The sequence below is a fragment of the Polyodon spathula genome, chromosome 19 (assembly GCF_017654505.1).
Source record: "Polyodon spathula isolate WHYD16114869_AA chromosome 19, ASM1765450v1, whole genome shotgun sequence".
NCBI classification, from domain to species: domain Eukaryota; kingdom Metazoa; phylum Chordata; class Actinopteri; order Acipenseriformes; family Polyodontidae; genus Polyodon; species Polyodon spathula.
The window spans coordinates 25467613-25481685 of record NC_054552.1 but is presented as its reverse complement, the minus strand read 5'-3'; the positions used below and the strand labels follow the sequence as shown (position 1 = coordinate 25481685).

The following is a 14073-nucleotide window of genomic DNA, read 5'->3' as shown; positions in this document are numbered from 1 at the left end:
GATTTCTTTGACCATCTTTTTTTCTTCCTTTTGAGTTATCAGTTTTAATTGGGTTTTGGAAAAGGAGGGCTAAAGCACTGTGTTGCACATGGGAGCTTAATATTTGTTTTGATACTGTGTGAAGTAAAATTATACAAATTAAGTTACAGAAGTACTTCCGGTTGGCTTTTCAATACCGTAGGATGTTATTCGTAGCTTGGACTCGAATTGATGGTGCATTTAAGTATTGTATTATGTGTTTTTGCTTAACTCAAATGTTTTTTTTTGTTTTTTTTTTCATTTTCTTTGAACTTGTAAACGACTTTACTGGATTAATTTGAAAATGTGTTTATGCCTTCAGAATAGTGGAGGATTGGCACACGAAGCCTGCATGTTCTGATTTTAAATACTGTGGCATAATAATTTGAGCATCAGTGTGATTTTGTCATTTGCCCCAAAGACTTTTGTAAACCAGTTCATTTACTTTGGAAAATGTAAAATACCTCTCCTGTTTCGCAAACCACATGACATTTGTTGACATTCATCAGAGATGGGTCATGATTGATTGTTTTACAAGCTTGATTCATGAAAGTAGGCTGACTTCCTGTTTCTTGGTGAAGATGTCTGGTACAGTAAGCTTGAAGAGAGTTAATCGGGTCACTGGGATTGATGCTCTGTCTTCTGTGAGGCAATTATCAGGAGAAGGACCGTCAAACAGATGATCTGAATAAGAAACCTGATGCCTCCAATAAATCATTGCCTCCACATAATACACTAGTGTTACTGGGTGGAGTGTGTCCCGAAGCTGCCATTGCTGTAGATGATACAGGATTCCCTCCTGAGTAACTCAAGACACGTTTATGATCTTTTGAAAATTCTATGATTTTAGTGAATTACAGGAATAAAGAAACAAATCGACTTTATCTGATAACTGTCATCATTCTTGTTACTTACTATTCAATAAACTTTGTGGCCGTATCTCCATATGTACCATGTGTAAAATATGGTAGTCTTAGGGGGTGCAATGCAAATGTCCTTACTGTACACAGTTACAAACTGAAGGGGTAGTGAAAGACAAGCAAGTTGTAGAGCTAGTCTGTCAAAACTGGCACATTACCGATCAGTAAACCAACACAAATGTATGGTGATGTATATAGGCTACACAGTTGCATTACTGATTGTACTGTATGGGATTGATGGGATATTTTTCACATGTTCTAACCATATAAAAGACAAGTGCTGAGTACACCCATAGGCTGGGCTGTAGCTATGTGAGTAAAGGCATGGACAATAACCCAATAGTACTATTGTATCAATCCGTGTTGTTTGTGCGGCACCTGTGTGGTTGCCCGTTGGTTGTCTGTGCTTTTTTTCACTGTACTTTTTGGGTTTGTTGAAACACTATCAGCGTGATCGAATCAAAATGTCTTCATGCTAATTTATTGGATTAGATAAAATTACATTTTGATACATAACACTATTCTGGCTAGTGTCAGCACAAATGCATAACACTTGATGTATAGCTTTTGTTAAACAGATCTCTATTTTGGTTTGACTTTAGGTACATTTTGCCTACTTTTGTATGTTTTATGTTTAGATTTAATCAATAACTGGCAGAAAGGAGCTGCAGTTGATTTTACTAAATGTAATCTGTATTGAACAGAACTTTGGAAAACCTACATTGTTCAACATCAAGGAGAGAATTGCATTTGGGCTCTTGTTAGGAGATTTTCATTATGATTTAGTTTATAGCTTAAATTAATTGCCTTATCTAATATTGATCAGAACTATCCCAATGCACCTTGTCTGCTTTCATTATTGGTTTATTGTTTATACATTTTACATTACATTCAGTCAAGAAAGATAAAGCTGTCAATGTAATTAAAGAAAGGCCTATGCTCTTGATCTCTAAGGACTACATTGTTGTAGAAGTAATTGATCCAACTAAATAGACTAGTTCAAGAAATGTATACTTATAATTTATAAAAACATATTTCCTTGTTTTGCAGCATCCGATTATGGGCTGTTCCTGTCGGATGAGGATCCTCGAAAAGGGATCTGGCTGGACTCTGGGAGGACCCTGGATTATTACATGCTACGAAATGGGGTATGGCTGCTTCTTTTTGTGATGTAAAAGCTATTTCCTCCATCCAGGTTCTATTGACGTGTTTACAAATAAAACACATTACTTTACCTTTGCTGTATCCCAGGTGTTCCATATCATAACGCTACATTTTTCAAGTAAATCTGGAACTGTAGAATTTCTTTTTCAGCTATTACCTGGTAGCATTCGCTGGAAGAATGTGTTTATCTTTTTTAAATATCTTTTTGTGTCCAGATAATGCTCCCTTCTGCAAAAATGCTGGTGCTCTGATGGAAATGAGTAGTGGATTGTGGGTACAGAAAACAAGCATTGCTGTAGGATGGAGCATGGGGGGGGGGGGAAGGGGAATCAAAGCAATTGAGATTATGTTGAAAAATATATCCCTGCAACAGAGACAATATGGGTTCCATCAATGGTAAAGTAATGCCTGTATTGTAAACACTGCAGTCCTTTCAGTAACACGAATTCATTGAGTGCTGTTTTTCATCAACAGTAGTACTCCTTGAAGAATTAGATTGGCATCGAAAGTGCACAGGGGCTACTGCCCCAAGTTTTTTGGGTTGCAAAAAAAACTGCTTCCAAAGAAGTGAAGCTGGTGCTTTATTATTTAAAAAGTAGTTATCAGGAATACTGACTTTACTCAGGATCTAGTCCAGATGTTTGGTTCTGTATTGCTGGGGTAGCCTTGTGCAACGTGGGGGTGTGTACTGTAGACAACAGGCATCTGTGGTTGACACATCTCAAACATGAAAAACACAAACCATTCAATCTTGATGCTTCATAAAAGTATTTGCTGAATAAAAAAACAATACCTATATTTAATTCTGAACCCTGTTTGTTGTCTAGGATATTCTGGAGTACAAGAAGAAACAGAGGCCTCAGAAGATCAGGATGCTGGATGGGGCAGTTAAAACCATCATGGTGGATGACTCAAAAACTGTCGGAGAATTGCTTGTTACCATTTGCAGTAGAATAGGTGGGTATTTTAAATTTCAATAGTAAATGCAGGAAAGCATTTACAAGAGCTTGCAAGAAATGCATTATTTTACTTCTGCAGTATCCTGTCTGTATCACAGCAATATATCTTTATACATAATGTTTTTCAGTATTCTTATCCACATGTCGTGGATCTTAAAATCTTATTGGGTGTACAGTTCTCAACTTTTACTTCTGTCAAGAGAAAGCTAATTTATTTTATAAACATTGCAGAGTATCCCTCCCTCTAACAACAATGCTCATTTTCTCACTCGCAATGCACCGCTCATTTCAATCTGAGCACCAGTATTGGTGCAGGAGGGAGCGTGATCTGAACACACAAAGATGCTTAAAGGCGTGTGTGAATGAAATATCAAAACATTAGGAATTTTGTTAAATGTGTGCATCCACAGTACTGACAATGTGGTATACAGTATGGATAAAGTAATGCATTACTTGTAAACACTGCTGGGAGTTTTAGCAACATAAAGAACAGGCACCTGTGCTTCATTAATGACTATATCTTGGGAACTTTCACAGGATGTAAATGTTGTACTGAAATGAGCAATGATAAGAAAATCACTGTTCTTTTCTCTTGGTTACTCAATTCTGTTTTCTTGTCTTATTCCAATCTGAGTTCCATGAAGGAAAGTAAGTTTTTGTTTGCATTAATAAAAGCGCTGGAGAATCCATAACTTCATAACCCCCCCACCCCCCACACACATTTCAGGAATCACAAACTACGAAGAGTACTCCTTAATCCAGGAGTTTGCAGAAGAGAAAAAGGAGGAAAGCACAGGCACACTTAAAAAGGACAGAACCCTCTTACGAGATGAAAGAAAGATGGAAAAATTAAAAGCCAAGCTTCACACAGACGACGACTGTAAGTAGTCTGAACATTTAACACTGATTTTATGTTTTGTTTTTTCCTCAAAGAATATAGTAGTCAATCAAAGACTTTGAGGTGTTGGATTTGTCTACCTAAATAAGATGTTCCTTTTAGCATTTATTCTGATTTTGTTATTGAATGGGCCATATTTTACTCCAGTGTACTTAGGTGTTTTTCTCTTTTCAAAAAACCGATCGACTTTACAAAACTATTATCAAACATCTAAGCAATCTAACTGAAGGTCTCTTAATCAGTCAATTTGATTTGTTTCTTAGTTTTGTACATTACTGTTCAAAAAAATTGTTAACTAAAGACTTGAGTTTAACTCTGAAAATATGGCCCAATTTTTCTTATGGATGTGTCCTAATGCCTTTTTGTGGAGTAGTTTTAATGTGGCTTTTTGGCAACCTATGCTGATGACCATTGAGTACAAATGAGATCATAAACTACAATGTTTGTATTTAACATTAACTCTTTAATACTGTTCAAACCCTTAATTACATGACTACAGTTATATGTGACCTTATTAAGTAGAACCTCAGGATATATGACCCCCATAACATTGCCACAGTGCCATGAATTATAAATCATTCTTTATTTTAAATGTGCTTATTATCTCAAGTTCACATTTTTTTCAACAAAAGAGATGTCTGGTTTTGTAAATGTAATGGGTGCATCATAAAAGGTTTCAGATGATGTAATGTTTCCAAAGGCTATACATTTCATCAGCGCACAGAATATCACATTCATTTTGTTGAAGTGTTAAGTGAAAGAACCGTTTTGAAGATTAAGTGTGGTGGTGGTGCTGGGGGTACAGATTTTCTGTTACTGTTTTTAAACATATGCTATTTGATGGTAAACTTTATTTTAAAAAAGTAAACTTTATTTTCAAAAAGCCTTGACACTACAAAATCATAAGCCAAGAACAAAGCAGGAATCCTTCAAAGTTCCTCTTAGATGTGACCGTTAGTTTACTTTAGGACTTTATGAGCAGATGGGAAAGAATAGGTCCCTGCATTTTAATTAAGTACATAGTGAACTTGGCGGTCAGCAAGTTTATCTTCTGTTAACAAAAGTCCCATTAGTAGCTTGCGTGAAAGCTAAAGACCCACCCTGCCTGCTTTGTGTGTCAAATCACGAGTTTCTTCATGTGTTGCAGTGAACTGGTTGGATCACAGCCGGACCTTCCGAGAACAAGGTGTGGATGAGAATGAGACGTTGTTGCTGAGGCGGAAGTTCTTCTACTCGGACCAGAACGTCGATTCAAGAGACCCTGTCCAGCTGAACCTGCTTTATGTGCAGGTAAAGCCTGATCGGCCAATAAGAAATAGAGTGGTGTTTTCTAGAGGTAGTTATCTGCAGATGCTGTTACTCCAGGAACACCTGAGAGACTGTATTTATGGACACAGGTCAAGGCAGCCACTGAGGGATGAGCAGCTTGCGTGGGAACCTACAACCATGCCTATTGTGGAGTCCCTGAGAGCCTTTTGCTTTCCCATTACTGTAGCTGAATTTTTGTGCACAACTCCAACACAGCTTATATCGGTCTAGTGGATCCAATACCATGTCACATGACCACATATAATGATTAGATTGCAAATTATTTCGATTTTGTACGTATATTGTCTCATTTGTTTGGCCAGTGGAGTGATTTTCTTTGCTTTAGTAATAGGCTAGCCATTCAACAAGTTATTTTGAGCAAGACAGAAATGGTCTAGTCTGTCCTCTTGTTTTTCGATATCATTGTAGCAGTTTCGGGGTGGAGGTCAAGTGTAGCATTGAATGGTACACAAACCCATGACAGCTGCTTGAATTCCAGTTCTCATGCCTTCCCTTTTAATATTACACCATGTGCAATCCTTATAAATTGTTCAAACACTCCTAATCCCAAGGGGTCGGCTAAAAAGCAGCTTGGAAAGATTTACTAGATACCAGGCTCAGTACAAAAACATTAGTCTTCCAGCTCCCTTAATGGGACCATAGTCTGAAATGAAGTGTTGTACAGACACTTACAGTGAACCTGCATTGGAGAGTGATCTGCAGAGACCCCTTAGTTGGACCCTTGTCCTATTTGAATGGAAAGTCTTAAGCAGTACATATGTAGCAGTAATAAAGCAAAAAAGCTGCAGCAAATTTGTGTGTTCCCTTTGACTTCAGCTATTGAAAAAGCAGATTGGAAGAAGTGGGAACCTAGCAGATGGTGGAAGTGCTGTGTTGTCAAGATGTTCCCCCTTATTTAGCAAAGACCCAGTCTGGAAATTGATATAACTGTATATCGGAAAATGCTGTCCTTTTTAAAATTAAAATTTCTCCTTTAACATACAAAAGGCTTACATTTGTAGTGTTGGAGAGCAGTTTACAGTATATATAAGTTATTTGAAAATAATTAGTGAACAGTTCAAAGTAATTTTCTGATGCCTAGTTTAATTACGTGTCACTTGTATGCTTAGACTATGCCAGCAGTAATTCATCATGTAGTAATTGGCAGCATGTCAGCCTCTGCCAGGCAAGAATACTACCTTTATTGCCTTCTGGTATGGAAGGCTTCTCTGTAGTGTTGGAGAGAAGATTACAGTATGTATCACGGTTATCTGAAAATAATTCTCAAACAGTTTAAAGTAATTTTCTGTTGCCTAGTTTTAATTTACATGTCACTTAACCTCAGAATCTCGTTAAGGACAAATAAGTTGTCTACTGGAAGAGAGAGGAACAAAAAAAATTAAGTTTTAGATAACTGTGACAAACATTTTATATTTATAACAGGTTTAAAACGACTACACTATGTAACACAATTTTTGTTCCTGGGTAGTAAGTGTTATTTCCTAATTGCTTATGCCTCAAAAGTATAGAAAATGGCTATTATTCCCCACAAACTTTGCTTTTGTGACCAGGACAGTGATATTTCAAAATATCACTATTTCCAATGGGAAAACGGGCAAATGTGTGTCTTTTCATTCACATAAAGTCAGAAAAAAACAACATATGAATCCAAATTAACATGTATTTATACTAAAGTAATACAAAAATGACTACAAAAGATTTAGAAGTGAGTAGTTTTTCGAGATTTACAATTATACTGTATATTTGTTACATGGTGCTATCAGTGCAATAATCGAGGCTTAACAAGTTATAGGTATTATCATGATAGGTTATTTATCCAACCCTACTTAAACCTGAAGAAAAGACATTTCTTGAGGTCTTGAAAACTAGTGTTTGCGTATAAATTAATCGAATAAACTGTGTCAGTGGCAAACAAATCTCTTACAGAGGTAATTGGTTTAAAAGCATTTTGAGTGCCAAAGACATCCTGCACAGACATATGAACTACTCCCCTCGGGGGGTAAAGTCTTTTAAAATGTTCTTATATGTATTGACCTCCCCTTTGGGACTAGTAAAGTTAAAATGTGTTGCTTGTCCTGTTGTGAAAGTGCTGGTCTACAACATGAGATAATAGCTATTTCAATGAACAGAGAAGAAAAAAATCGGCATTTGGGGTTTTGGTTGTAAATATTTAAACTCTTTTTAATTGCAATGCAAACTGTTTTCTTTCAGGCCCGGGATGATATTCTGAACGGCTCTCATCCTGTATCTTTTGATAAAGCTTGTGAGTTTGGAGGTATCCAGGCCCAGATACAGTTCGGGCCCCATGTTGAGCACAAACACAAGCCAGGATTTCTAGAGTAAGCTCATTTTTAAATGTTGTGCATACCTGAGAGTAACCCCATTTACAGAACTGGAGTCTGTCAAACTACTGGCCTCGTTTTGGTGCAACTAACTGGATTAAGCTGAAGCATACAGTTTTGATGATGCTTCATTCACAAAGAAGTATAACTTAGGAACCAAATATAATTAGGCTTGCACCGAGTAATGTTTAACTACTGTCCCCTGTGCTCTGCATTGCAATTCTCAACATAGTCAAAATTACTACCTCCCTAAATAGTAAGCAATTTGTAATGTACTAAAATGAAATAATTAATAACAAAACTAATAAATATTGTACTTGGTCGATTTAATGGTGTATGTCTCAGTTTAGGGAATGATACCAAGTTTTGCAGTAGTAAAGTTATTTCTTGTATATTTATGTGCAACACATTGTCAAATTGCTGGAACTGCCTGTGTTTGCTTATATTTTGTTTAGCTCGTATTACTACTAAAGTGTATACACCTATGTATACCAACTTGCTAGTAATGCAGAGTGTTGGGGTTTAGAATTGACTGGACCAACCAATTTTTGGACAGTTTTTAATAAAATGCTGCCAATGTATATGAGGTGTATTGATTTGAGGTTTATAGTTGCTGAGATATTGTCTGGTGGCATAGTGCCAACTGGGATGTCCAGTCTATCTGTCAAAAATGGAATTGATGTTATTCTGCCCCCCATTGTTTACCTGGGTGTAGTCGGTAGTTTTTAAAACTGAAAGGGAAAGGGCTAGGCAGATTTTCTATAAAAAGGCAAAGAATAGGAACTTTTGTGTTCTGTTGGTTGTAAACTGCATGTGAAGGGTTTTCTGAGCTCTACTTCTTTCTTGGTAACTGTTTGCTTAACTGTTTGTTTGTGTGTGTGTGTCATTTTTGTTTATGCATTCTTTAGTCTAAAGGAGTTCCTGCCTAAAGAATATATAAAGCAGAGAGGAGCCGAAAAAAAAATCTTTCAGGTGCGTCTGTCTTTTTTTTTTCATTTTCGTTTTGGGGGGGGGGGGGGGGGGGGAGATGACTATTGAATACAACACACCCATTTTTCTTATTGAAGGCAACATGTTTTTTTCATATAGAACCAGAAGAAATGTTTCCAGGAAAGAGAATTAAGCCAGGCAATGCTGCCTCAGCGGAAAGCTGATACTGGAATCATGAATTGTGTCTCTTGAGATTCCATCTGTCGTCTTGAAAGATTTACAACATTATATCATCTGTGGTTACCATAGTAGGACAATAGGTTTATATGCACCGAAACATGTGGCTTAATAATCTATTTTAGTTGTTGTTGTCCTCCACTGTGTTAACTTTTTGGTGTAGAAATATGTGTCTGTGTCATTTCTTGGACAACATACAATGGTAGTCATAGTGATGTTATATTGGTACGTCTCTAATGGATAGTTCCTACCTGTATCTCTTCTTTCTAGAGCTTTGTTGCAGTATTAAAAGGACTTATGTTTAACATGTTTCTTTGTTTGCTTGTTAGGACCACAAAAACTGTGGAGAAATGACAGAAATAGAAGCAAAAGTCAAGTATGTCAAGTTAGCCCGGTCTCTCAGGACATATGGTGTATCATTCTTTCTAGTAAAGGTAAGGACTATCGTCTCCTTGCTGTACAGTATACTGTTAAATTTATGCATGTATTTCTAATGGACGCCATACAAGAACCATAAATATTTTAGTAGTAAAAAGCAACATAATCCCAAATTGATTTATTGCAGCTTACAATTGCTGTAAATAAGTAGCCAGTTAACACATAACCTTCATGCATTTCTGTTTGCAATGAAGCATATTCCAATTCTATTGGAATTCGGTAACTTTGTTGTACAGTTGAAGTAGAAATTTTGTGATGAAACTCTCTTACATGATTCTGTATCCAAATACTACTACGTTTTGTTGGCCTTTTATCGTTATCTTAACAAATATTAGAGAAAATGTGTATTTTCTGTATTTAATTGGAAGGATGGATTTTTAAGCATTCCTCGTTTAAATTGGCTCTTTAGAATATAATCTAACACAAGTATATGGATGTGCTGTAATAATTCTAGATGAGGGCAAAACACATTTTACTTGCTTAACTGTAGTTGTTTTTGCAAATCCTCTCAAGTTGCATTAGTAAGTCATTATATGATACTCTCAGATATGAAAGGAATTTAAATGTGTTGCTTGGTGGGGATGAAATAAAGTAAGCAACGAAAATGCTTTGAAAGAATTGTTTTCCACCTGCAGAGCAAACTTAAACCCTTCCCGATGTCACAAAAATGCTTATTTGACATCATACTTTTAAAAAAGCGAGCATACCCTATGTTGCTGGTACTCAAAAAGGTTTTCTTTCCTTGGAAAGGCTACATTTGTTAAGCAGCTAATTACAGAACATCAAAAATAAAAAAGGAGTCGATTAGTGACCAATTTTAAAAAAGGAACGGGTTGTTAGAAATGATATAGTTCACCTGAAGTTTTAATAAAAGCAGCAAATACAGATCTACAAATGTCAAAAAGTCCCTAAGAAAAGGAATATTTAATTAAAATAAACTTTGAAAATGTAATTTAAATCTGCTTTTTAAAATGACATGCAGTGATTTGCAGTAGTAGCAATTTGAAAGGGGATTAAAAGAAAAAACAGAAATTCATATGGCTGCCTCCTCTTTATAGAAATGAATACATTAAAACCGGCACTAAAACTAGCCCAGTAAATGAAATGGTAAAGCATCAGCAACAAACTCAAAGTTCTTTCATTTAATTGACGGTGGATTGCCAATTATCTTTTGGTTCCATGTCTTTTAATCCTGAAGCAGTACCTCTTCGTCTATGATGAGTTTAGGGCTTCAGATGGATTCCAAATGTTCTGCACTGGAGATTGAACACCAATGATTTTTTCACAGGGCAGTGGAAATGCAAACTTCTCTCCTGCCAATCTGCCATTGCCCTTGTGTGGGACCCACCAAATCTAACTCCAGTTTATATGTTGGCTTCTCTGAGGGTTGCAACAACTGTTGCACATTTTCAGTGCCAATAGTCAGCTTGTAGTCAACTTGCTGGTAGATGCCTATTTAACAGTAATTGGGGTATTTTATTTAAGTTTTAAAAGCATGTTTGATTGATAAGATGAAACATTCAAACAGAGGAAGTACAGCAGTGTAGCACATTTTTAAAACCCCATAAAACCAGGCAGTGCATATTATTATATCATATACATAAATCAGGTTGACTAGAGATTTTGGCAGCTGACTACAGTGTAGAGACCCTGCCAGTCAGCGGGGCTGAAAGTGTATATGATAAGACTAGAATTGGGTCACCTAAAACTCTTTCATAGAGTTGCTCAAATGAGTATTGTTTTATTAAAACGCTATATCATCTTCTCTCTTAAGAATCCCCCACCCCCCCTCTCGGCACTGCTGAGTTACTGTGGAATTGGATCAATGCTGGCAATGGAAATGTTCTTTCCAGCTCTATATGTGCAGTGCATGTGTAAATATTATGTTTTTTTTCTTTGAAAGGAAAAAATGAAAAGCAAGAATAAGCTAGTCCCCCGCTTGCTGGGTATTACCAAAGACTCTGTGATGCGTGTAGAAGAGAGGACCAAAGATGTGGTACAGGAGTGGCCATTGACCACAGTAAAGAGATGGGCAGCTTCTCCCAAGAGCTTCACTCTGGTACGTCAACGTGACACACATTCACATTTATTGTCCTGAATTGTTTAACCAGAATGAGAACACATTGATATATGCATTGCATTTCCATGTGGGATTCTAAGAGACAGCCCTACTGCACAATCACACTCAATTCTATGTTAATATGTAGTGTGTAGGTGTCTCTTGTTGTTTAAAAGATGTAATATTGTAGAATTTCTGGATGTTCAAACTGTGTGAAATAATGTTCTTTATAAGATACTCACCATATACTTATAAATGTATTATAAACCAAGTATGTGTGAGAAGTCTTTAGAATTATTCTTTATGTTCTATGTATGGGATGACATCAGTACACAGCATAAGATGCATTAGAATAGTTAAATGATTTCTCATACATGATTTATATTTCAAATGACAAATGAATGTGTGTGTAAACTCCTCTCTCTCTCTCAATCTCATGGTTTCCAATTTTACAATGCTCTGTAGCCTAAACCTGTTCTCTGCAGTTTCCCACATTTGAAAATGCAAGTTAGGCACAGCAAAGTCAGGGAAGGGCGGCTATTAGAAGAGGAAGAGGGTGTTTGTTTATTTAACGCTGGAGACCAGCCCTTATTGAAAATTATGAAAATGTACAGTAGCAGAAGGGATGTTTTCATTTGCTGTCCAACACCTATAAAACTGTATAGTCTGTTTTAATAGCTTCCCTCGCTGATTTATGGCTTGGACAGAGAAATGCATGTTACAAGCTTCAATGAGAACATGCTTATCGGTGTAATCTCATTTTAATCCTACACAAGATGTTTTTTCAGATATGATTAGAAAATGTACTTCACTCCCGAACAAATGCAGTAAATTGCAGTAACTATTTTAATGGCTGTTTTTTTAAACTATCTCATATGGCTTCACAGACCCTGATTAGCACTAGTACCTAAGGTTGCCTGTATATGCATGAAATATTGACTTGAAGCTTTTATGGAAAGTGTGTGTGTGTGTGTATGTATGTGTTTGTTTAAGGAGGATGAAAAGACTGACTTTGTTGTGTTAGAAAGGGCTAAGAAACATTATTTGTGTGTTCCAGGATTTTGGGGAATACCAGGAGAGTTACTACTCAGTGCAGACCACTGAAGGTGAACAGATCTCCCAACTCATTGCTGGATACATTGACATCATCCTGAAAAAGGTCAGTGTGCCCTGACCTTTTACAGAAACATGTCAATAAAAGACGCTTACAAAATGGAAGAACCCTGACAATGAGCTGAACCTTGTAGTACAAATACCAGTCTAGGCTGCTGTAATCTTTTTAAACCATGCTTAAAGGAGTAAATATCTGAGGCAATGGCTTTCTTTAATCCTTCCCGAGTCTGATGAGTAAATAATTGAGATGCCCCAGTCCCCAGTGCACATTAGTCCACATCACAAAACCATTGCACAGCTCGGCACTAACTGCATTGCAGAGGGTTTCTTGTTGTGATGAGTTTTTGGTAAACCTGTTTATAAAGATTTCACATTCAAAACCTCTAAATGCAGTTATCCAATGAAATCTTCAATGTATTCAATACATGTGGACCCATAACAGAGCTGCCTATTCCCAGTCTTTACCTTTTTAAAAGCAGTTTTCTTGTATAAGTCATATCTTGTAATTTTACTAGCTAAAATGGATGACATTTGATTGAACGCCCATTGATATGTATGGTAATACACCATTGATTTTTTTTTTGTTTTGTTTACATGGTTAGCCGTCCCAGTTTACAGTAGTTACAATGGTAGGCTGTCAGCTCAAACTGTCCTTGCATATAAATCCTTTGAAGGAGAACCTTCAGGCTGTATACTTTGTTGTCATTTGTAGTTGCAAAACATTTGTCTATTTTACCTCAAGGTGTTTTTGGAAGGTTAGACATTGCCATGACTTATTTTCTTCTATACAGAAACAAAGTAAGGACAGGTTTGGGTTGGAAGGTGATGAGGAATCCACTATGCTGGAGGAGTCTGTGTCCCCGAAGAAGTAAGTCTAACCTCTCTCTTAGCTCCCTACACTGTTCACATACATTTGCACCGCACAGTATTCAGGCTCCTAGTTTGAATAGACACACTTCTATAGTAGATATTACAGTTGGGTTGAATTGAATAATGGGTTTATGTGATCACCTGTCTGCTAGGAACTGGGCAACAGAAATAATCCCAAAGTGACCTTTTGAGTGTCCAAGAAATCAAAGACCTCCACTGCCTCAGCTGTATTAAGGGGATCTTGTTCTGCTTGCTCGCCAGGTCAACAATTTTGCAGCAGCAGTTTAACCGGGTTGGCCGCGTGGAACACGGGTGCGTGGCGTTGCCGGCGGTGATGCGCTCCGGCTCGGGTGGACCGGAGACCTTTAACATGGGCAGCATGCCATCTGCACAGCAACATGTTATGACAGGGCAGATGCACATAGGTCACATGCCCCCACTGGTAAGAAGACTCAATGCAGAGCCTTGCTCGTGCCAGTGCTTATTATGCTTTCGTTTAAAACCACTGTTGCAGTTGCATACAGAACATACATTTTGCACTGCAAAACATAAAACTGACCCACAGCGAAACTGCTAGAGAGGACATTTAGTAGCAAGAGGTTATGTTTTCCAGGCAGTAAAAAGTGACCGAGAATGCTAAACGATGTTCTCGGCCACCACCAGCAATATAAACGCAGTTCTGCAATAGTTTTTAGAATAAAAACACCCAATTGAAAGTGTCCATGAATTGGAATATGTAGATATCCCTTGTTTAATACAAATTTTATTAATTGCATTTGATTGTAAAAATGCATTA

General features: G+C 37.0%; 1 protein-coding gene across 3 annotated transcripts in view; it reads left to right on the top strand.

Moving 5' to 3' along the window:
- The window catches only part of LOC121294653 (talin-2-like), a 123649-nt gene that overhangs the window by 63798 nt on the left and 45778 nt on the right, over positions 1-14073 (top strand). For all 3 annotated transcript variants that reach the window (XM_041218599.1, XM_041218600.1, XM_041218598.1), the window contains exons 5-15: positions 1989-2086; positions 2930-3059; positions 3789-3941; positions 5107-5249; positions 7500-7627; positions 8539-8602; positions 9127-9231; positions 11139-11294; positions 12352-12453; positions 13199-13275; positions 13539-13719. In XM_041218599.1, coding sequence (XP_041074533.1) covers positions 1989-2086; positions 2930-3059; positions 3789-3941; positions 5107-5249; positions 7500-7627; positions 8539-8602; positions 9127-9231; positions 11139-11294; positions 12352-12453; positions 13199-13275; positions 13539-13719 — 1337 coding nt within the window. The remainder of the gene's footprint in view (positions 1-1988; positions 2087-2929; positions 3060-3788; positions 3942-5106; positions 5250-7499; positions 7628-8538; positions 8603-9126; positions 9232-11138; positions 11295-12351; positions 12454-13198; positions 13276-13538; positions 13720-14073) is intronic.